Source organism: Mustela nigripes, chromosome 3 (genome assembly GCF_022355385.1).
Source record: "Mustela nigripes isolate SB6536 chromosome 3, MUSNIG.SB6536, whole genome shotgun sequence".
NCBI lineage: Eukaryota > Metazoa > Chordata > Mammalia > Carnivora > Mustelidae > Mustela > Mustela nigripes.
Window position 1 is genome coordinate 127,130,108 of NC_081559.1, and position 23,613 is coordinate 127,153,720.

The 23,613-nt window shown below is 38.8% G+C and overlaps 1 protein-coding gene across 1 annotated transcript in view; it reads left to right on the forward strand.

The window, feature by feature from the left end:
• The window catches only part of RAB2A (RAB2A, member RAS oncogene family), a 90,509-nt gene extending 67,336 nt beyond the window's left edge, over nucleotides 1-23,173 (forward strand). The window contains exons 7-8 of the mRNA XM_059394623.1: nucleotides 19,752-19,820; nucleotides 21,853-23,173. Coding sequence (XP_059250606.1) covers nucleotides 19,752-19,820; nucleotides 21,853-21,948 — 165 coding nt within the window. The 3' untranslated portion in view covers nucleotides 21,949-23,173. The remainder of the gene's footprint in view (nucleotides 1-19,751; nucleotides 19,821-21,852) is intronic.
• Nucleotides 23,174-23,613: the final 440 nt, after the last annotated feature.

The following is a 23,613-nucleotide window of genomic DNA, read 5'->3' on the forward strand; positions in this document are numbered from 1 at the left end:
GACTGGAAGAAAATACTTGTAAGCCAAATACCAGCAAAGGACTAGTATCTAGAATAAAAAACTCTCAAAACTCAATAGTTTAAAGAAGAAATCAACCCATCTAGGAAACAGGCAAAAGACATGACCAGAGATTTCATCAAAAAGGATTTATAAGCAAATAAGCACTTGAAAAGATACTCAACATCAACCAGCTGTTAGGGAAATACAAACTTAAGACTTCCATAAATTATCACTATACATCCATCAGAGTCGCCAAAATTTGACAACACCAAATGCTGACAAGGATATGGAGAAACTAGATCACTCACACATTGCTGGTGGGAATGTAAAATGAAAGGGCCACTCTAGAAAGTTTGACAGTTTCTTTAAAAACTGTACATTTCAGGGATGCCTGACTGGCTCAGTCAGTAGAGCATGCAACTCTTGACCTCAGGCCCATGAGTTCAAGCCCCACATTGGGGGTAGAGTTTACATAGTAAAAATAAATAAAATGTGGAAGGAGGGAAGGGAGGAAGTGAGGGAGGGAAAAGGAAGAAAAGAAAAGAAACTAGACATTCAACTACCATGCTCTCTAGCAGTTGCTCCTCTGAGCATTTATCCCCAAAAAATGAAGATTTCCAGAAACCAGTACATAGATGTTCATTGCATCTTTATTCACAATATGGCCAAACACTGAAAACAACCTGGATGTCCTTCAACAGATGAATGATTAGACGGAGTAATAATAGTACATCCACAGTACAGAATACTACTCAACAGTAAAAAGGAATGAACTAGGGGACCCTGTGTGGCTCAGATGGTTAAGCATTTGCCTTTGGCTCAGGTCATGACCCCAGGGTACTAGGATCAAGTCCTACATTGGATACTCTGCTCAGCTGGGTGCCTGTTTCTGCCTCTCCCACTCCCCCTGCTTGTGCTTGCTCTGTCAGATAAAATCTTAAAAGAAAAAAAAAAAAAAGGATGAACTATTGATATATGCACAACCTAGATGAGTCTCCAGAAATCTATGCTTAGTGAATTAAGTTAATCCCAAAAGATTGCATATCGTATTGTTCTATTTATATTACTTCCTTTAAATGACAAAATTAGAGAAATGGAGAACAGCTGAGTCACAGCCAGGTTTAAGAGGGGGTGTCAGGGTGGAAAGAGGATATGTTTACAAAGAAGACCAACACGAAGGATCCTTATAATAATGGAAATGTTCTGTATCCTATATCAACATTTTGATTATATCAGTGTCCTAACAGTGTCCAATACGTTTCCAAGATTCTACCATTAGAGGAAACCAGGTTAAGGTTACATAAGATCTCTTTGTATTATCTCTTAAACATGCATGTAAATCTATGATTACTTCAGAAAGTTTTATCAAAACACAATAATAGTAACCACATACAAACAACTTTAATTAAAGTTAACCTGTTCTTAAAGATCACAGTGACAATTTTTTTTTTAAAATAAAGATTTAGGGGTGCCTGGGTGGCTCAGTGGGTTAAAGCCTCTGCCTTTGGCTCAGGTCATGATCCCAAGGTCCTGGGATGGAGCCCCACATCAGCCTCTCTGCTCCACCGGGAGCCTGCTTCCTCCTCTCTCACTCTTTGCCTGCCTCTCTGCCTGCTTGTGATCTCTGTCTGTCAAATAAATAAATAAAATCTTTTAAAAAATAAAAAATAAAAAAAGATAAAGAAGCCTCACGATGTATTACCAAAAAATACAAATGTGAGAATATGGAGGAGCATAGTTACAAAAGCTTAAGTGATATTTTTTGAATTTATTAAAAACACAATTTCTTTTTCAAATTATTAAGTTAATAATTTATTTTAAGGGGGCACCTGGGTGGTTCAGATGATTAAGCATCTGCCTTGAGCTCAGGTCATGATCCCAGGGTCCTGAGAATCGAGCCCTGCTTTGGGCTCCCTGCCTGGTGGGAAGCATGCTTTCCCTCTCCCACTCCCCCTGCTGTGTCCTGCTCTCGCTCTGTCTCTCACTCTGTCAAATAAATAAATAAAATCTTTATATATTTTTTTAAGATTTTATTTATTTATTTGTCAGACAGAGTGAGCACAGGCAGACAGTGGCAGGCAGAGGCAAAGGGAGAAGCAGGCTCCCTGCTGAGCAAGGAGCCTGATGTGGGACTTGATCCCAGGATGCTGGGATCATGACCTGATCCAAAGGTAGCCGCTTAACTAACTGAACCACCCAGGCGTCCCTAAATAAAATCTTAAAAAAAAAAATCTTTTTTTAAGTATGGCTCTTCGGGAACTCTCACATTTTTGCATAGAGCAATTTTTTTTTTTACAACAACCAAGTTCTTCTATGCTGTATATTATGTATTTTAGCTTATGCCTAACAATAAAGTTACTGTTCAGATTTTCATTATGCATACATAGACTTTCTTAGTAAGATTGTTCAGAAGTAAGAAGAAATTATACTAGTATTCATGAAAGAGACCCCTGAGCTATATAGAATAAGGAAGACCTGGTCAGAAGATAATAATGAGTTTCACATGGGGCAAAGTAACTGAGGGAAGAACTCCAAAATTGGGCTAAACATTAAGATGTCTTGCACTTTAATAAATAACCAAGTATTTTTAAAACAAACAAGTTCATTTATGACCCTTTGTGCATGTCAGACTTTAAAACACAATTAAGTACATCATTAAATAATGAGTATTTCAGGGACAATATACTTTTATCCATTAGTTTATTTTTCTACATCACCTGTATTAAAGCATTTTGCTCAGCTCACAGTGAGGTTGATGGCACTATTTTAAATCAATTTAAACAGTTGTCACCACTTAAAAAAGTAAACCCGTATACCCATCATCTGGCTTCAGAAGTTACCACCATTTTGACATTTTGATGTTTTTTTTTTTATTATGTCCTCTGTTTTTTTTTAAGGAAATTCCAGAAATATTTTACCGATAAATATTTCAGTGACAATAATTTAAAAAACATATAACCATGATACCATTATTATACATAGCAAACTTAGCAGTAATTCCTTTATAATATCTGATAATCAAGTATGAATGGCATCCTTTTTATTTCATTCAATTGATGTTGAAAAACAAGTACTTGTTTCTTTCTTTGAGGTCAGAAAACACTAATAGGTGTTGTTTCTGCTTTGAGGAGAGGGAAGGAGGAGAGCTAAGCATTCATCAGGCATCTGCCTTGGGATAGGTACTCTTTTGCACCAGTGCCTGTGGCAGGAGTGCCAATACCTCAGTGGGAAAGTATACAGCTCATAAAATTGCAATATACGATCTCCAGGATTTCAGAAAAAATTAGCCTGCTAGAATTAAATCCAAAGAGGAATCATGATGAAACACGGGAGATAAATATGCTAGTTTTACAGGGTCTAGAGGTTCTTAGTGACTTAGACTTGGCATTGGAGCACACAGGAATGAATTTCAGGGAAATTTGTTCTAAGTACTGTGTCTTATCATTGCCTTCCTCTGTGAGAGAGGCAGTTCAGGACAGTGGGTAGAACCTTAGGCTCTGAGCTCAGACAGGAAATTATTGTCAGCTTACCGCTTAACCTTGGAGGACCCATTTCTGGAAGAGTGGATCATGTTAGGAGATAAAAGAGTAAGATAGCTATCCTAATGACACATCCTACTCACCCAGTGAGAGTGGTAGTTGATTTTTGGGCAGCTCACAGAAGGTCATTATCTCCCCTCTTACTTTGTTTAAATTTATTTGAGAGAGAGTGCGTGCGCTAGTAGGAGGGACAGAAGGGGGAGGAGAGGGAATCTCAGGCGAACTCCACGTGGAGCACAGGTGTTGATCCCATGCCCCTGAGATCATGACCTGACATGAAATGAAAATCTGGACACTCAACAGACTGAGCCACCCCCATTATCCCCTTTTTGTAATCTATGAGAGTTACTCAATTCCTAGCCAGTCTTGGATTATAATACATAGAGAAGAACTTGGGAAACCCCTGCATTGAAAAACTATAACATAGTCTCTTAAAGGCCATTTTTTAAAATATAAAATAAAAGAGAATTACAGTCGTTTCTCCTTATCTATGGGGGGATATGTTCCAGGACCCACAGTAGATGTCTGAAACTGCAGGTGGCACCAAACCCTATATGGAACTATATATAAAACACTATATATATAATACATATATAACATATATCTGTTTCTATACATATATACCAGTGAAAGTTTAATTCATAAATTAGGCATAGTAAGAGATTAATAACAATAACTTAATTGATAGAGCAATTATAATAATATACCACAATAAAAGTTTTGTGAATATGGTTTCTGAAAACGTCGTCCTATACTATACTCACCTTGGTGATGATGCAAGCTGGTACGTTGTCTGTGATATAAGATGACGTGCGGGGCGTGACATAGGCATTGTGATATAGCGTTAAGCTGCTCTTGACCTGATTGTACATCAAAAGGAGGATCATCTATTTCTGGAACATGGTTGACCGAGGATAATAGAAACCATGGAAAGCGGAACCGTGGATAAGGGGGACTACTGTATGTTAAAAGATAGAAAGATTTATAGAGAGCCAGTGTCCTAATCATGGACCATTTGACTAAAAGTTCTTTTAGAAATTTAAACCCAGGGGTATCTGGGTGGCCAGGTCGGTTAAGCGTTCGCATTCGGCTCAGATAATGATCCCAGGATGCTGACATCGAGCTCCACATCAGGCTCCCTTTTCAGTAAGGAGCCTGCTTTTCCCTCTCCCACTCCCCGTGCTTATGTTCCCTGTCTCACTGTGTGTGTCCGTCTCTCTGTCAAATAAATAAATAAAATCTTTTAGAAAAATTAAGAAGAAAAGTTTTTTAAAAAATTTAAAACTACATCGTTGTTTATTAAGGTTAAACCTGGTAGTATGATGATTCCTTTCTGTTTATAACCAGACCTGTTGACTTTTGCTGTTATGCTGTAATCTATTTTTTTTTTAAGATTTTATTTATTTATTTGACAGAGAGAGATCACAAGTAGGCAGAGAGGCAGGCAGAGAGGAGGAAGCAGGCTCCCTGCTGAGCAGAGAGCCCGATGTGGGACTCGATCCCAGGACTCCGAGATCATGACCTGAGCCGAAGGCAGCGGCTTAACCCACTGAGCCACCCAGGCGCCCCTGCTGTAATCTATTTTTATATTTTAGTCAAGATCTAATTACTGTCATGCAAGTAGAGACCATGACATTTTTAACTCTTGTACTTCCCTGGAAGAGGTTGGTTAATTTGCAGCATAAGATGACAGCATTTTTCTGACCTTAGTTGAGTTGTTGCTGAAAGTAAGTTTACTATTAATCTGTGGATCTGTTGATTTACTATTCTGTTTAATGATTTCATCCATGAGAGATCTTTTGAGGGGAAGAACAGCCAAACTGGTGTTAGAGAAAAATGCATAGGATAGCCCACAACAAAGAATTACGTGATATAAATATCAGTAGTATTGAGGTTGAAAAACACTGAGCCAGAGTAATAGGATACAGTTAAAATCAGTGAAGTGAAGCACCAACAGCTCTGTGTCATACACGCGTCCTCTTTATTCATTTAGAAGTGTGTGGGATGGTGTATGATGATCTTAAAAATGCTTTATTTAGGGGCGCCTGGGTGCCTCCGTCGGTTAAGCATCTGCCTTCAGCTCAGGTCATGATCCCAGGACCCTGGAATCAAGCCCCAAAGTGGGCTACCAGCTTGGGGATTCTGCTTGTTCTTCTGCCCATCCCTCTCCCTAACACGTGCTTCTTCTCACTCACTCGTGTTCTCTCTCTCTCTCTTTCTCTCTCAAATAAATAAAATTGTTTTTTAAAAATGCTTTATTTCAGAGCCACCTGCATGGCTCAGTTGATTTGAGCATCTGACTCTCGATTTCAACTCAGATCATGATCTCAGGGTGGTAAGATCAAGCCATCAGGCTTCAAGCTCAGTGCAGACTCTGCTGAGATTCTCTCTCTCCCTTTCCCTCAACTCCCCATCCCCCCGTAAATATGCTCGCTCACTCTAAAATAAGTAAATAAAATCTTTTTTAAAAAGTGTTTTAGTTCAATGACAATCAGGAAGAAAGTGAGGACAGAGTGCTCTTAGGAAGTGACACCACTCCTGCTTCTGTTTGGTGGGCTGTCTCTGACCTGTGAGTTCTGCAGTGAGTATCCTCAGGTGTTTTCAGCATCTTCCTGATGATTTCATACCTGGGTCCAGGTTCATTCTATCCCTAATCACTCCTGACCTCCTTCCACGGCAGCCACTATTAACACCATCATTCAGCACTGCTCTACTTCAGTACCTTGAACTTTTTATTTTCCTTAACTCTGCCCTCTCCCATTCCAGTTGTTTTCCTCTTGCCCAAATTTATGCTGCTGTTCTTCAACTGGGATCTTAAATCTAAAATGACACCAAGACTGTACTTTCCAGTATTTTGGGGGGGGCGCCTGGCTGACTCAGTCAGTTAAGCATCTGACTTGATTTGGGCTCTGGACACGATCTCAGGGTCGTGAGATTTGAGTGTCACATCAGGCTCCATTCCTGGCATGAGTCTGCTTGGGGTTCTCTCTCCCTTTCCCTCTGCCCTTCCCCTGCTCAAAAAAGATTATTTTTCAGAATATTTTTTAGAGAGTATAAAAATAAAATACCTTAGTCTGCCTAAACAAGAAATGACTTACAAAGGTAAGAATTCCTCAGACTAAGATCTACTGTTTATAAAGTCATATAAGATTAATACCACACACATGTAAACATTAGCTATACACAAATATGTAAAACCTCTATTAGCAAACTGCTATAGTATACAGATATTATGTTTAAGTATTTTGATTTCTAAACTTTAAGTTATAATTTCTGAGTTACAGATTATAATAAGGGAATTCATTCTTCCCATGAAGTGGATTTTAGTCACTCTTACACAACTTGGAATAGTTCTAGATGTGCTATTATCATTTATCCTTTTTGTTATTCACTGAGGAAGTACACCCATATCTGTGATAGTAGAAATACACCCCAGAGTTCATCTCCTAAATGTCAATTAAATCAGAAAGCCAAATTCAACCAAAATAGTCTTGTCTATATGGTATTTTCCATAGTAATAGGAGACCAGAGCCTAACTCTGAATTTTCAGTTTCTAGTACTGATTTTTTAAAATATGATATTTGGATACTATACTCCTACATTTAGAGTCATTTATTCAAGTAATATTTATGCTAGTATACAGAGCATTTATAGTGAAATGAGGAAAATGATATTTTTTAGGAAATGGATTTTTAGGAAATCCATTGTAGCATTTTTTTTTTTTTTTTAGGAAAATGAGTTTAATCTCTATTTCTGACCAAAAAAAGTCCCCTTGACTTCCATTTTACTAAAGATTTTGCTGATAAGAAAATAAGAATCAGCTATGTGACCAGCAGTAAATATTTTTGAATATTAGTTTTGGTTTCTCTTGTCAACCGAGACCTGAAGGTCATTGAGGACACTCAAGATACCGTGTGTACCTGGTAACTGTCTGGCTCCTCAGGGAAACACCTCGTAAGATGCTACCGGCTGGTAGTTCATTCTAGAACCACAGCTTTGTTGAGTGTCCTACTCTGCAGTGTCCCAGGAAAATCTGGCCTCTGTCGTCTACCCTGTGACAAACTGAGGAGTTGGTATGAAGATTACAGGAAACTCCTTCTGTCACTGGAATCCAGTGATGTTGGCTCCACACTTGTGGTGTCAGCATTTAAAAGAGTGTCTCATAAGTGGAAAATGTATTTCAGAAGAATTTTCAGGTGATTAAAACATGCCAAGTACCTGAAACAATGCAGTTGTATATTTGTATGGCATGTTGTCAGAGTTCTTTCATGTACGTTATCCCCTTTCTGTTGCACCACGCAGTAGAGAATAGCAGTAGTAAAGACTATTCAATCTTCTTTAAGGAGCATTAATTAAAATGATCACCTCTAGAGGTGCCTGGGTGGCTCAGTTCGTTAAGTGTCTGCCTTCAGCTGGGGTCTTGATCCCCAGGGTCCTGGGATCGGGTGCTTCATTAGGCTCCCTGCTCAGCAGAGAGTCTGCTTCTCCTTCTCCCTCTGTCGCTCCCCCTGCTTGTGCTCTCTCTCTCTCAAATAAAATCTTTTTAAAAAATTAAATAATAGAGGGGTTGCCTGGGTGGCTCAGTGGGTTGAGCCTCTGCCTTCAGCTCGGGTCATGATCCCAGGGTCCTGCTTGGCAGGGAGACTGCTTCCTCCTCTCTGCCTGCCTCTCTGCCTACTTGTGATCTCTCTCTCTCTGTCAAATAAATAAATAAATATTTAAAATAAAATAATAGAATAAAATTGTCACCTCTGCATAAGGTTTCATGAAAAACATGTTTAGGAGGAGCTGGTATGTATCCCCCTTGTAGAAAAACCAGAATTCCCAGTAGTTTATTAGTTTCTGAGGAACTCCTGTTAAGAAGCTTGTTCACTTTTTATTTAACCCAGAGATTTCCCAGTGTGATTTAACCATTCTCCCCCCAAAAATGGAATTGGAGTAGGGGATATGTAATATCTGAAAATTGAATGGACCTATCTGGCTCTTTCAATGGAGAATATGACTCTTGATCTTGGGGTCATGAGTTCCAGCCCCACATTGGATGGAGAGCTTACTTTAAAAATAAATAATAGGAACAATCCCTCCCCCCCAAAATCAGTTGTATTTGGAGCTATGCTTCTCAAACATTAATGTGTGCTCAGATCACCTAGGAATCCTGTTAAAAATGCAGATTCTGATTTCGTAGGTCAGGGGTGTGGCCTGAAAGCTTGCATTTGGAACCTGCTGTCTAGTGTTGCAGATGCTGCTGCTCCTAGGGCCGGGCTCTGAGGAGGGCACAGACTGTGGAGTTCCTTCAGCTCTGTTAACTAACGGAAGAAACTGGAAGGCTACTCTCTTTTTCTGTTCCTTAGAAACATTCCTTCAAACGAATTCATCCTCTCCTTCTCTAGTGATTCTTGGCTCTCAGCATATAATTAAATAATCAAGTTTCAATCATTTTAAAAACAAAAACCTGTCATTCCCAGTTCTGGATATGTTCTCTTCTATCTTCTTGTAAACTCCATCTCCATTTCCTCATTCTTTTTCACACCTCAGTTCACAGGTCAACTTCCTCTGCCATGGCCAAAGTTACCCTGGACCTCCTAATTACCTGTTCTAACAAATACTTCTCTGTTCTTGCCTGAACCAGTTCCTTTGGGTATTTGAATCTTCAGTAGCCTATGTCTTGAAGTGTTTCTTTTTCCCTGACCCTACATATAGTCATTTATTCAGTGAATATATATTGCTTTCCACTTGTGTCTTGTTATTTCTTCCTGTGAAATATCTTTCCAAGTTGCTCTCTTCTCTCATTGCTATTGGATTCCCTGTCTTAATTTTTCAATCCTCTACATTGTTGCCTCTGAGATGTTTAGAATGAAAATTGAATGTCACTCCCCAGTTTTACTAACCTGATGTGTAGTGGGCTCCCCACAGCTTCAGAATCAAGCTCATTAGCTTGGAAGACAAGTCCCTTTATTGGTTAGCTCCATACAGTGTGCTCTCTGTATTCTACTAAGAGCTTACCAGCTGGGTAGTACTCTCTCAGCCTGCTTCCACAGAAAGTGTTCTTTACCCTTGAGATGCCCTTCCTTCCTACCTGATCCTTCAAGGATATAACAAAGTCTCATACCTCCTCTTGGAATGCCATGGCATACAACACACCTTCCCTGCCCCCTCCACCACCAGCACCAGGCACATGCCCACATAGTCAGCAATTATGTGCTCTTTTCTTTGTGTTCATTCTTGTATCTTCCTGAGCATGAATTTATCTTAGCACTCTATCATGATTGTTGTTTTTCATGTTGGTTCAACGTAAGGGCAACATTCCTTGAAAACACAGACTATCTTTTCATCTCTGCATTCCCAGCACCTAGCACAGTTTCTCCCCTGTATAGTAGATAATAAATGTTTGGATGGTGAAGTATTTATTTAATTACTTCAATCTTGTCCTTTTTCCTTAAGTCTTAATCTTTCATGCTTTGGTCTCACTTGTTAATATGTAGATGGAATTCTGTCTTAAACCTTCTTTGCTCTAAGCATTCTAAAACCCAGGAGATTTTTGAAATCCCAGAACAAATTGCCTTCTCCTTTGATAGGAACTTCTTTCAGTAGCTACCTAGGGTCTTGGTAGTTTGAAAAGATTTTTTTTTTTTTAGACCCAGGAATAAATGTCACAGAGATTATAGCAGGCTAGGAAAAATACCCCTTCCCAAAAGCCTCATGCTGACTTCATGAAGATTTCAAAATGCCTCAGAAGTGATGTATTATTGTATTATAATTATATATGTAACTGTGTGTATAGTTTTATTTATATATATTTATTTATAAATGTATATATAAATATGTTTAATATATAAATATATATTTATGTATAAATATATATTTAAATATATATTTTTTAGTTTATATATATAAATATATAAATAGATATATAAAGGAAGTGTGTCTGTGTCTATGTCCTTCCCTATCTTTCTTCCTAAGAAAATTCAGTTTTCTCAGAGTTGTACATTACCAAAACCCATAGTATTATATTCTCTCTAGGGACTAAAGATGATTGTGGTGTGAATTGAGATTAAACTTGCCATTTGTTTAACAGTTGTCTCCTTATCAGATATTCTCACTCTCTCAGCCATTTGATGGGTTATTTTGCTCTGTATGCATCAATTTTACTTATAGGAAACCAGAAAAATATATAAACATCAAACAATGTTGAGGCAAAAGTCTAGTAATTTAAAATAGCTTTTAAAAAGTCTTAAACTCTTAGGGTCCGTGACTGGCTCAGTCAGTGGAGCACTTGATTCTTGAACTCAGGGCTGTGAATTTGAGCTCCATGCTGGGTGTAGAGATTGCTTAAAATCTTGAGGGGCACCTGACTGGCTCAATTGGAAGAGCATGTGACTGAGTCTTCATCTTGGAGTCATGTGTTCGAGCCCCATGTTGGCTGTAGAGATGTCTTGAATAAATAAAGAAATTTTTTAAAAAATCTTTAAAATATCTCAAACTGTTGAAAAATCTATTGAAAAAAGTTCCTGGCTTAGCTGCTGAAGTACTGAAAGATAGAACCAAGGGCACCTGGTTGACATAGTTAATCGTTTGCCTTCAGCTCAGCTCATGATTCTGGGGTCCTGGGATCACGTCCTGCATCGGGCTCCCTGCTTGGTGGGGAGTCTGTTTCTCCTTCCACCCGTCTCCCTTGTATGCTCATGCGTGTGCCTCTCTCTCATGCTCTCTCTGTCTCAAAATCTAAGCATAAATAAATAAATGATAGATACAGCCAAGATAATAGCTGAAAGCATAGTCAATTAGCTAGCCCTAAGACAGATTGCAGTAGCTTGCCGAGCCATCTGACAGGGTTGGTGAATTTCTATGTCTAGGGAAAGCACATGACTTGCTAACCAAAAACACCCAATTTCAAGGCCCCTTACTAATGTTTGTGTCCTGTCCCAGTACCTCCAAATTTAATTTGTGTTGAGAGGACATCTTACTTGCCTTGGGCTGTATTGTAAGTGGTGGAACAGATATTTCTGTAAAACTGAAATGTGGTATAAACGGAAGCATTCTTGTCCCTTAACCCTATTCTCAGTGTCAAGGGTACCACACGACTTTTTCACTGGAAATTTGACCTGTCTCTATCAGGTTTCCAGCATCCTTGGAGGAGTGTTTAATAAACACTTAGACCCTAATAGGAAGATTTTGCTGACCATCATCCGTTTCTCTATCCCTTACTTGGCAATCACCCAGCAGAACTTGGATCATCCAAGCCAAACTAACTTTGAAATTTGCATCCGCTTTCTTTACTGAACTAAAGGAGCTAAACATTCTTGGAGAACGTCCTGCTAATGTGTGCATATCACACACTGACATACTCATGCACTTATAGTGCATAGTCACAATTATCTAGATCACCAGCTGCCAAGACTTTCCACCTGTATCTGATAAAAGCATTAGAATTCCATGTGTCTAAAATAAACTCTTCATTCTCTCCTTGAAACCTGATTTTTTTCCTTTTTATTTTTCTTAAAGATTTATTGGTTTGTTTTAGAGAGCGAGTATTAGCAGAGGGAGGGGGAGAGGAAGAGAGAGAGTCATACTCCCCAATGACCATGGAGCCCAACACAGGGCTCCATCTCACAACCCTGAGATCATGGCCTGAGCCGAAAGCAAAGAGTTGGACGCTTAACTGACTGAGCCACCCACGTGTCCCCTCCTATTTTATTTATCTCAATTCATAGCATACCCTCCCATGTCAGGCATTTTAGCCAAAAGTAGAGTCACCCTTAAATACCTCACCATTCTTTCCCTGTTATTTACCAAGTCCTGTTAATTTTTCCAAAGTAGATACTAAGTTTGATCTTGCTTTCCATTCTTGTTGCCACAGTTAATTTGTCGGGCCTTCATTTCTTATGTGGATTATTGTTTTAGACTCTCTACTGGTCTCTGTGTTGCCACCCTTGCATCCTTATAAATTCATTATAGAATAAAATGAACACATAAAATAAAAGAAAATTCCTTTAAGCTGTGTTAAAGATAAGTGATCCTGATAAAGGGAAGGTAAATGTGGCAGAGTGTTAGTCCTACTGCTCTTGCTTCTGCTGCAGCTATGTGTGGTCTGGGACAGATCATTTCTTCTTCTGCAGCTCAGTCCTGTCTATAAAGTGAGAGTTACTATAGACCAGATTTAGCAGTGGACCTCTTTCTTCTAATGAAACACAGGAAGCCGTGTGAAAGAAAAGCAGAGTGGGATGCCATGAAGATGAGGGGGAAAGAGCAGTTTCATTCTCCTTTCACTGGGCTCTCCCTCCTTCTCCCTCATGCCCTACAAGGTGTCCATGAAATACAATTTGAAAGCTATTTATTGTATTGGATGTTGTATGTATCTTTAGTTTCTTACTGAAACTAAATGAGATAGACTCAGAACGTTTTAAAGCCACAGAATTTGAAGGAGTTTGTGTTTAAACTGCCTAATCTTGAGTTCTAGTCTGATGTTCCTTTCACATGACTTCCCTGTCTTTGCATAACATTTAAGCCTTATCTTACTGTATTTTCAGGGCTCACTGTACATGTTGTATGTTGTTAATTTATTTTTTTAATGTTCATTTTTTAAAAATCAAGATGCTTTAATTCACTGAAGAATGGAGATAACCATTTTTTTACCTTTCTTTTTTTAAAGATTTTATTTATTTGAGAGGGAGAGTGAGAGACAGCACAAGCGGGATGAGGAGCAGAGGGAGAAGCAGACTCCCTGCTGAGCAGGGAGCCTAGTGTGGGGTTCTATCTGGGACTCAGGGATCATGACCTAAGCTGAAGGCAGACACTTAACCAGCTGAGCCTCCCAGATGCCCCTTGATCTTGATCACCATTTCTCTCCTTTACTCTGCTGTGTTTCAGGACACATTCGCATTTCACATGTGTACGTTCTTCTCTGTTGCTCCCCACACATCATCGCACTCACACATTTATGATGCTGAAGGCTAACAAGCCATGAGTGCTTACTACTTGCCAAGCACCATTCTCAGTGCTCTACACGTTCATCCTCCCAACGATTCTGTGAAGTAGGCATTAATATCATCAGTATCCTCATGCTACAGAGACAGTAAGCAGTGCGTCCAAAGCAACACATCTAGTAAGAGGTGGTGCTAGGGTTAGAACCTAGACAGTCTGGTTCTAGAGCTCTACCCTTGGCCATTCTGCTAATAGTATAGGGAGAATGTCATCCCACAGTTCTTCTTGGAAGCAGATGAAAGCAAATTAAAGTTAATTTTCTTATTTTTACATGTATTTTGAATTTCTTTCAGAAATTATGAAAACCTGTGCAAATTACTTAGCATGGTAAATATTGGTTATTATTAGCATCATCACATGGACACCTGTAATGTTCATAGCATTGATTAGGAATTGAGAAGAAAATTAAACATTTTAGTTACCTCACATTCCCTAGTTCTAAGAAAAAAACTGAAGAATCAACTGATTGCACAGCATATTTTGCTGTCATCTAAGATGTTTATTTATTTAAAGACTTACTTTTATGCAGTCTCTGCACCCAGCATGGGGCTTGAACTCACAACCTTTTGATCAGGAGCCACATGCTCTACCAACTGAGCCATCTGGGCATACCCCTGTTCAGGATGTTTCAGTGAAACTGAGATACTTTGATTTGTTTTGAATTCTTACCTATCAGATGGTATAGTTTTTCTCTTGCCACCAGGTGGCAGCATGTGACATAAAGAAATAACAAATCTTTTTACTTTATTGTCGACAGTCTTCAGTATTTTGCTTTAAAAACTGTTAAACTATAATAAAAATGAAACTTTGTTCTGTGTTTGCCTCTGCCTCTGTTCTCTCTCATTGGCTGTGAAGGAATGCCCCTGAAGCATTTGATGTCCTTGGCCTACATCTAGACCTGCCTCAGTCCTGCCCTGCACACATTCTCCCTCTGTCAGTGCAGAAAGTGTCATTTTCCTGCATCTTCAACAGAGATTTAAGCCCTTGTTCTTAGATTCTCCCAACTGAATTGTTTCAGTTCAGCAACAATAGGAACTATCCTCCTCTTCCCTATTATCTTCCATAGGACCAGGGAAGTACTGAGTCTAAGGTAACAATTTAACAGCTGCCACTGGGTGAATGACACCTGGCAAGATAGGCGTCAGCTAGTGTGTTGAATATTTCTTAGAATTATGATGCATTTTGTGGTTATGTTTATTTTAATTTTTGCTAGGGAAGTCACTGAAAATGGACTTAAATTTAGGTATTATTAATGCCAGGGGCTGAAAGATTAGTGTCTGAGATAGAGGGCAATTAATGGCTAATGAAGGTAAAGAACTGACTGTGGCAGTTCATCAAAGTAGGGCAAAGGGGAGAGCTAATGGTAAAATGAAGAGAGAGTCAGGCCTCTCTGATCCTGGAGTGCAGTCCTGCATGGGAAAGCAAGAGGCTCACAAATTAAGTTGGCTACACAGAAATCTATTTCTACTTCATAATTGTGGATCTGCCTAGATACTGTTTGTTCCACAGTGTGAATAATGAAATCTTCTGACATCGGTTTCTCAGCAAATGTTTTTTCCTATTCTGTAACCTATTAATATTCAGATTTGATTGTATTGGTGGAATATAGAAGTGTACAGTGTTCTTGCTTACAGTTCTGACTTATGTGGCAAAAAAGAGGGATCTTTAGGTTGTCATGCTTTGACAGTATTTAACTAATGCTAAAAATTTTCTGTAGGTGTGCCATCAACTTGCTTCATTTTTCTGATAATAAATAAGTGTTCAAGGTAGATTAATTTACTGGGTTGCAGCCTCTCTCCTTAATGACATGGACCATCGTCATTAGCACTTGTACTCTTCCATGAGGAGCTCTGAGATGTCCCCAAGTTTGCTGTCCCCACACCTGCCGCCGTATGCAGGCTCCCCCATTGCCTCTGCCCCTAATACTGCTTGGGTTCATCCCCGCCTACCACTCACAGACATGCCCTCATGCATGCTTCCCTTTTCCCCCCCCCCCCCCCCAAGATTTTATTTATTTATTTATTTGTCAGAGAGAAAGAGCACCAGTGGGGGGATGGCAGGCAGAGGGAGAAGCAGGCTCCCCTGCTGAGCAGAGAGAGAGCCCGATGCAGGACTCAGTCTCAGGACTCTGGGATCATGACCTGAGCTGAAGGCAGATGCTTTAACCATAAGAGCCACCCAGGTGTGCTTCCTCTTTTCTTTATCCTACCCCCTCCTCAAAAATTGTTTCTATAGCCTGGAAAATAGAAGAAGTGAAACTGGTTTAAATTACATTTAGAACTGGAAGGAATTTCAAGTTAAGACTGTCCTATGAAAACAGGAGAGCTTTAGTGTAAAGGCTTTGTGGTATCTAGTTAAATTGTTGCTCATTTCTTCATTGTTGTCTGTGTGTTCTAGAGGTGTTTCATGTTGTTATATTGCAACCTTGAAAAATATATGTGGGGATTGCTTTTTAGTGACTTGAGTGAAATGAGCAATTAAAGTTCTAGCCAGTTATTGTAAGAGGTATCTCTTACCCTTCTGAGTTCTTGAAATGCTTGCAGCTCTGAGGGACAGATACTGTTTCTAACACCCAAGACTCTTCTCTTAGAAGTTTCATCTCATCTCTAATAAGCCTTAACAATATTTGTTTAATGTTCATTGTATTTGGGGATTCAACAGTTTCAGTCGATAGCCACAGGCTTTTAAAACATGTGAACTAATTTCTGCATTTGTCACATCGGCCTTTAAACTAAGGCCTCATTAAGATTGATAATAAATCACTTAATAATACATTTTAAATATAATTAATCTTGCCATCATGTAAACAGAACAACCTGTTTAAATACTATTATCTTTTTAATATGCCCAATGGAGTAGAAGATATTTTATTTCAGTATTTTCAGTATATAATCATTAGTTGGAAGGCAAGTAAATATAGCATTGTCCAAAGACTATTTCATGGGGCACTTGGGTGGCTCAGTAGGTTGGGCCCTGGCCTTCGGCTCGGGTCATGATCTTAGGGTCCTGGGATCGAGCCCCGTGTCAGGCTCCTTGCTCAGCGGGGAGCCTACTTCTCCCTCTGCCTCTGCCTGCCTCTCTGCCTGCCTGTGTGCTCTCTCTCTCTCTGACAAATAAACAAATTTAAAAAAAAAAAAGACTATTTCATTGAGATGATGAGAATTATGAATGGAAATATAACTATTTATATATTTCAATTTGTAATGAAATTAATTGCATGTCATTCTGATATAAAATACATCCTTTTTTTTTTTTTGTAAGATTTTAAAATTTATTTATATGACAGAGAGACAACGAGAGAGGGAACACAAGCAGGGGGAGTGGGAGAGGGAGAAGCAGGCTTCCCTTGGAGTAGGGAGCCTGATATGGGCCTTGATCCCAGGACCCTGGGATCATGACCTGAGCCAAAGGCAGATGCTTAACGACTGAGCCACCCAGGCACCCCAGATATAAAATACATCTTAAGTCCATTGAGTACAACTGTTCTTAAAGGTACTTAAATATTAAGTACTATTCAGTACTACAAAATTAGTAGTGACTTAAAAATCTTAATATCGCATAGCTTTCTTGAGCCAGTTTTTAAAATGATTCATCAACAGTTTCGCAAAAATGTCCATTTTTGTACATAAATTGGCACATTTAGTGTCTTTTATAATACAGACTCTTGTTTAGGGACGCCTGGGTGGCTCAGTCATTAAGCGTCTACCTTCAGCTCAGGTCATGATCCTGGAGTCCCTGGACTGAGCTCCACATCAGCTCCCTGCTCAGTGGGGAGCCTGCTTTTCCCTCTCTGCCTGCCTGCCTGCCGCTCCCCCTGCTTATGCTCTCTGTCTTTCTCACTGTCAAATAAATAAAAATTTTTTTAAAAATGCTTGTTTATATGAAGTTGTAACTCCTTTATGGAATCTTGTAGTTCTGTCTGATGTTCTAGGGAGATGTATACATGCAGGGGCCCCTTTAAGGATTTCGAGCCCTGTGAATTTATGAATCTGTTGACTTCAATATTTAGTTAGTCCGGGTTCTGAGACCATCAACCGTAATTGACATATTATTGGAAATAAAGTTAAGTTTTCCTTTATTTATAAGGGTAACTTCAATTTTGAGGAATGTGAATCAATTCGGAGTTGGCTGGAAGCCAGTTTTTCCTTCACTGTAACTCCAGCGCACACGAAAAGCACACTCGCTTCCTAAGTGCCTTGTGAATCTGCAGTGATTAATTCTTCTCATTATTTTGCTGCAAATTCTCATGACCCTCTCTGATGATTCGATCAGCCACTTAGAGTTTATGCATATTCATATCTCCGCGCCCCTGCCGTAGTCACTCACGTCTCCACTGCCGACTGGTGTGTTCTTGGTGCAGTAATTGAGCTGCGGTAGATTGATTACTCTGGGGAGCTGTAAGGCCTTTAAAGGTGAAAACATATCAGTCCTGTTAATTAGGAAACAAAAGCTCCGGTGGCAAGTTCAGCCGAGAAATGTTTCCAGTGTGGAAAAGATGAAAAGTAGGATTGGTTCATTTCCATGAACCTGTTTACTTTATAAATTTGGACTTAAATCTGTGGTCATGCTAGCAGAGAATTGCCTTCTTTTATGAATTTTCAGAGAACGCTTGCTGAAGGGGCCCAACTTAGAAAATGAATGCTGTTATCTGTGCTTTCTCAGATGAGATAGTTTAGAACATGAATTTATGAACACCTTCGGTAACACTGGCACTATTCATATAAAACATCTCAAAATTTATTTGCATTTGTTTGTGTTTTTATTTTTTTTTATTTTATTTATTTATTTGACAGACGGAGATCACAAGTAGGCAGAGAGGCAGGCAGAGAGAGAGAGAGAGAGAGAGGGAAGCAGGCTTCCTGCGGAACCAGATGTAAAAAAAAACCTGGACCCTGAGATCACGACCCGAGCTGAAAGCAGCAGCCCAAACCACTGAGCCACCCAGGCGCCCCTGTTTGTGTTTTTAGTAATCTTTACCGTCACCGTGGGGCTAGACCTCACAAACCCAAGATCAAGAGTCACATGCTCTCCTGACTGAGCCAGGTGCCCCCTAATAGCTTACTGTTTTACGTAGAGAATCCTTGTGGATTCATTTGGTGTTTAGAGGCTTAATTTGATCAGTGTTTTAACACTGATTTTTATTTTTTTTTTTTGGGTCAGTTTAGTAGTATGCTACATGGGAAAAGGGTGAAACTTCATTCAACACAGCATAAAAATTGAGCTGCTTTTTATCTCTTTATCATAAGCATCCTTTGATTCTTTAAACTGTATATTAAGTAATACATTGCCCTGGTGAAAAGGATCGTGTATGGAACAGTGGTCTCTAAGAGTAACCTCGTTTCAGCATGGAAGTTCATGCACTGTATCAAACTGACATCTTTTTTCTTATGTGTGGTATCCCTGCCTGCCCCCTCCACTGATGAATTTTTCTTTTGGGATATAGTTCATATGCCATAAAATTTACCCTTATTTTAAAGAATACACATCAGTAGGTTTTAGTATATTCACAGAGTTGTTCAACCATCACCAATATCTGACTCAGGAACGTTTTTATCACCCCAAAAGAAACCCCATACCGCATTATCAGTGACTCCCCGTTTCCCTAATCCTTGGCAACCGATAATCTCTTTCTATGGATTGACCTTTTCTGGACATTTCAATAAATGGAATCATGCTATGTTGGTTTTTTTTTACATCTGGTTTCTTTTAGCGTAATGTTTTCAAGATTCATCCACATTATAGTATGAATGAGTACTTCACTTTTTTTTTATGGCTGAGTAATAATTGCACTGTAAGGTTATACGACCTTTTGCTTTTTACTCATCAGTAGATTAACATTTATGTTGTTTCCACTTTTTGGCTTTTGCTGCTGATAATGAACATTCGTATACGTCCTTGCCTTGTTCTTGATCTTTAAGGAAGCTTTCGGTCTTCACCACTTGGTATGATGATAGCTGTAAGTTTTTCATAGATGCTGTTGAGGAAGTCCCCTCCTAATCCTATCTTGTTGAGTGTTTTTATCATGAAAGGTTATTGGATTTTGTTAAATGCTTCTTCTGCCTCTGTTGAAGTGATCACATGGTTTTTGTCCTTTATTAATTAACATGCTGTATTACATTGGTTGATTTTCTTACATGGAACATAATGAAATTCTACAGAGTTTTTACATAATGTTCTTTTACTGTTGTGATTTTAAATAATTTGAATCAATTTCTCTACTTTATATTTTAGGCATTTATTAATACAGCAAAAGAAATTTATGAGAAAATCCAAGAAGGAGTCTTCGACATTAATAACGAGGTATATATACATATATATATGTACAAATAAATATTATTGGTTAATATTAATTTAGAGTTGAATTTTAATTATGACATGGATTTAGAAGTTTGGATTTTTTGAAATTCTTAAAAATGGGTCTGTGATGTCCGTTAACACATTGTTAGTTTATAACCCTCTAACTGAAGATTTGTTCAGTGTTCTATAGTAGGTAAATGTTTATGTTCTAGTAGGGCATCACTTTGTGAAAATGGATTAAAATAAGTGACCATTTATTGCACACACTGCAAAAAAAAAGATAAACCCTCCAAAAAGAGAAGAAAATCCACTTTCATCCATGCGTCCATATGGTGTCCTCTGCTTTGGGGAATAATCTTCTAGTGTGTAAATGCACATACTATGTTACTAATGCACAAGGCTCTCTCTATTGTCTAGCTTGAAAGAGGGAAATACCCAATTTGGAAATGACTCCCAGTATAGCATAGCATGTTTTCAGGAGACTAATATATGTACTTGGCAATTGGCATTGTTTTTGGTTTTGTTTTTTTTGTAAAATTATTTGACGAATATGATTAGGATGAAATGTAAAGCTTTGAAGCATATAATTCAGTGTTTACCAAAAGTTATCCTTCTGACCTAACTCCCCACTATGCACTTATTTATTTCAGAATGTTTATGTGTATATTTGGTAGATTATTTACTTTGACATAAATATCTTTGCCATTCCATATTGAGACTTGGTGCTCCCAAGAGAAAAACCCTTATCCCTCCCACAGTTGCAATTAGGAAAGCACAGTGTTAAGAATCCTTTATTGTGTGTGTGGCTCCTGGCCTGTACATACATGAGGCTCTTCCCTATAGGTCTCAGTATTCCTTGCTAAAACAGACAGCAGTCTACCTAAGATTTCCAGAATGTACTTGATTTTCTTGTTTCTTTTAATTTGGAGGTACTATATTTCCTAAATCCTATCTACTAGGCTTCTGTGCGGCAGATTTGGAGTTACTTTAAAGACAGCAGTCAGAGACTAATGCCAGATAACTGGAACAGTAATTGGGCCTTCGTTTAAAAGGGAACACTCACTGTGTCTGTCTGGTTTCATATAGTAGCTGACTGCTTTGCTGTGTGCGGGGCCTCTTCGAGTGTAATGTGCTGTCAGGAGCCAACAGGCCGTGCGATTTATTTGGCCCAGTGCCAAGTCTGACTCCTTGATTCCTCAAGAAGTTGCTACCAGCCCAGAGGGGGCAAAACCAATGAGCCATAGGGCATGCTTTTTATTAAAGAGGAGTCAAAAGAGCGAGAAGAAACCACATCAGCTGCTGTCAATACTGAGCGAGTGCCAGAAACCCCCAGGCTACTACCGGGGCAGAGCAACTGCCAAGCACTATAAAGCTGAGATTTACTGTGACGGAAAGTTTCCTTCAGAGCTTAATTTCTGAAGCTACTGTATTACTTTTCTCCAAGTGTTGTGTTTGTAGGTAAAAATCCACTTGAGGGAGTGAGGGCTGAGACAGAAGTGTGAGTTTGATGAATGAAAGAACTACTCTGTGTGTGGGTTCTTGGCGAGCTGCCATGTCTTTGGGGATCATAGAAATTATTGATGACACAGAACACTCATATGCCCTTAGCCTGCGCAGCTGATTCAACATGGGGCAGAAACGCCGTCTAGAGAAAAGCTTGGACGTCATCTTAGAGCAGTACAGGGCTGTGCGTATTTTTATCCTTTAAAGATGACTTGCAGTAATCGTTTTAAACAGCGTCTCCATTCTGGGAACACCCCGCCAAGCGGCACTTCGGGTTCTGTCTACTCATAAGTACCTGGGAGGATAAAGGATTCTTTTCAGAAAGATTTCCACAGTATTATTTTCAAAAGGAAGGAACATCCCCCTCAGAGATACTGTTGTAATGGCGGCAAAAATCCACTTAATGTCTTTTTTTCCCCCCCAGTCATTTGTGGAGAAATTATGTCATTAAGAGTTCTTTAAATTTAGTTAAACTCTACTATCTGGTTGGGGCCCGTTGACATTTTTTATTTCTTTACCCTTTCTCTTTCAGGCAAACGGCATTAAAATTGGCCCTCAGCACGCTGCTACTAACGCCACACACGCAGGCAATCAGGGAGGACAGCAGGCCGGGGGAGGCTGCTGTTGAGTCCGTTTTTACTGTCTCGCTGCCCAAATGTGGCTCCTCACTTCCTCTTTCACTCTCTCCTCCTGCTCAGCTGAGACATGAAGCTATTTGAAATGGCTTTATGTCACAGGAGACTTTAATCCTTCAAATTCTTGTATAACTTTGAATAAATGGTTAATGTTCACTTAAAAAAGACAGATTTTGGAGATTGTATTCATATCTATTTGCATTTGATTTCTAGGTCAATTGATGTGATTATTTTTGTTAAATGTTGTCTTGTGCCCTTACCTACGAACTGAACTGTATTAAACACTACAAAGTCATCTTGAGTATTTTAAATCAGTTTGTGTGGTTAGGTTTCACACCTGTGGTGACCTAATGTTTAATATTCTAGAACTGTCCTCAAAAAGTTTGTCAATTTTCAAGGCTGTAAGGAAAACCAGAAGGACTCTTTTAATTCTGTATTTATCATTTACTTTCTGTATATACAGTTTAACCTGCTTGGGTGTACTTTGCCAAGCTTGAATTCTTTAATGCATTTGCATAAATTCTATACTGTTTAGAGCTTAAAGCTACAGAAGCATTGTTAGGAATTGCTTGGACACTGAATTTTAAACTTTTTGACATTGTTAACAAGCATGTTCATCTTTTCTTGTCACTAGTCCAAGAAAATATGCTTAATGTACATTACTAAAGGCTATGTATGTGTTAACCTGTTTTAATGCCAAAAGTTTGCTATATGTCCACAGTTTCTTTAAGACCTCTTCAGAAAAGGATTTGTTTGCCTTAATGAATACTGTTGGGTACAAACACAGTATAATGAGTGAAATGGGCAGAAGCAAGAACTCCCTACACCTTAGCGACTCCCAGAAGAATGAATGTCCACATTTAGATGGCACATTATGAGGACTTTAATCTTTCCTTAAACACAATAATGTTTTCTTTTGCTTTTATTCACATGATTTCTAAGTATATTTTTCATGCAGGACAGTTTTTCAACCTTGATGTACAGTGACTGTGTAAAATTTTTCTTTCAGTGGCAACCTATAATCTTAAAATATGGTAAGCATCTTGTCTGTTTTGAAGGGGATATGACAATAAATCTACCAGATGGAAAATCCTGTCAAAAGTAGAAAAGCTTTAGTAATTTACTCAGTGTGGTGGTTTTATCCTTTTTTTTCCCCCTCCCTTGGTCTATAATGAAATTGTTACAGCAGTGCAAAATAAAATCCTATGTATAAAAGTGTTCCTTTTTTATTATGACCACATCATTTAAAAAAAATTTTTTTTTAGTACATCCACATGTATTTATTTGAGCATATTTTTAAAGGGTCAGCATGTTTTAACACCTTTTTAAAAATTTTTGCTTAAATGTGATCGGACTTAACAATATTGAAATCCTTTTTGTGACGGATGATGTAAGCAAGTATTTCCTGCCTTTCAGCCAGCATAAAAGTGCATTCAAACTAGAAGAAGGTTTGTAAAGAAGTTCTAAGTTTGAAACTGCTTTCAGTTCACTCACTGACTTCAACCTTCTGCGGGTCTTCCTTGAAGATTCAGCAATACTCTCGTCAGAGCCCTGCCATTACTCTTGTGGGAAAACACCTAATGTCATCTTAGGTTTGTTTTAATGAACCCCCTGTGGCAAGAGGGAAAGGTGAGAGGAAACCAAGTTTCTTGAGGATT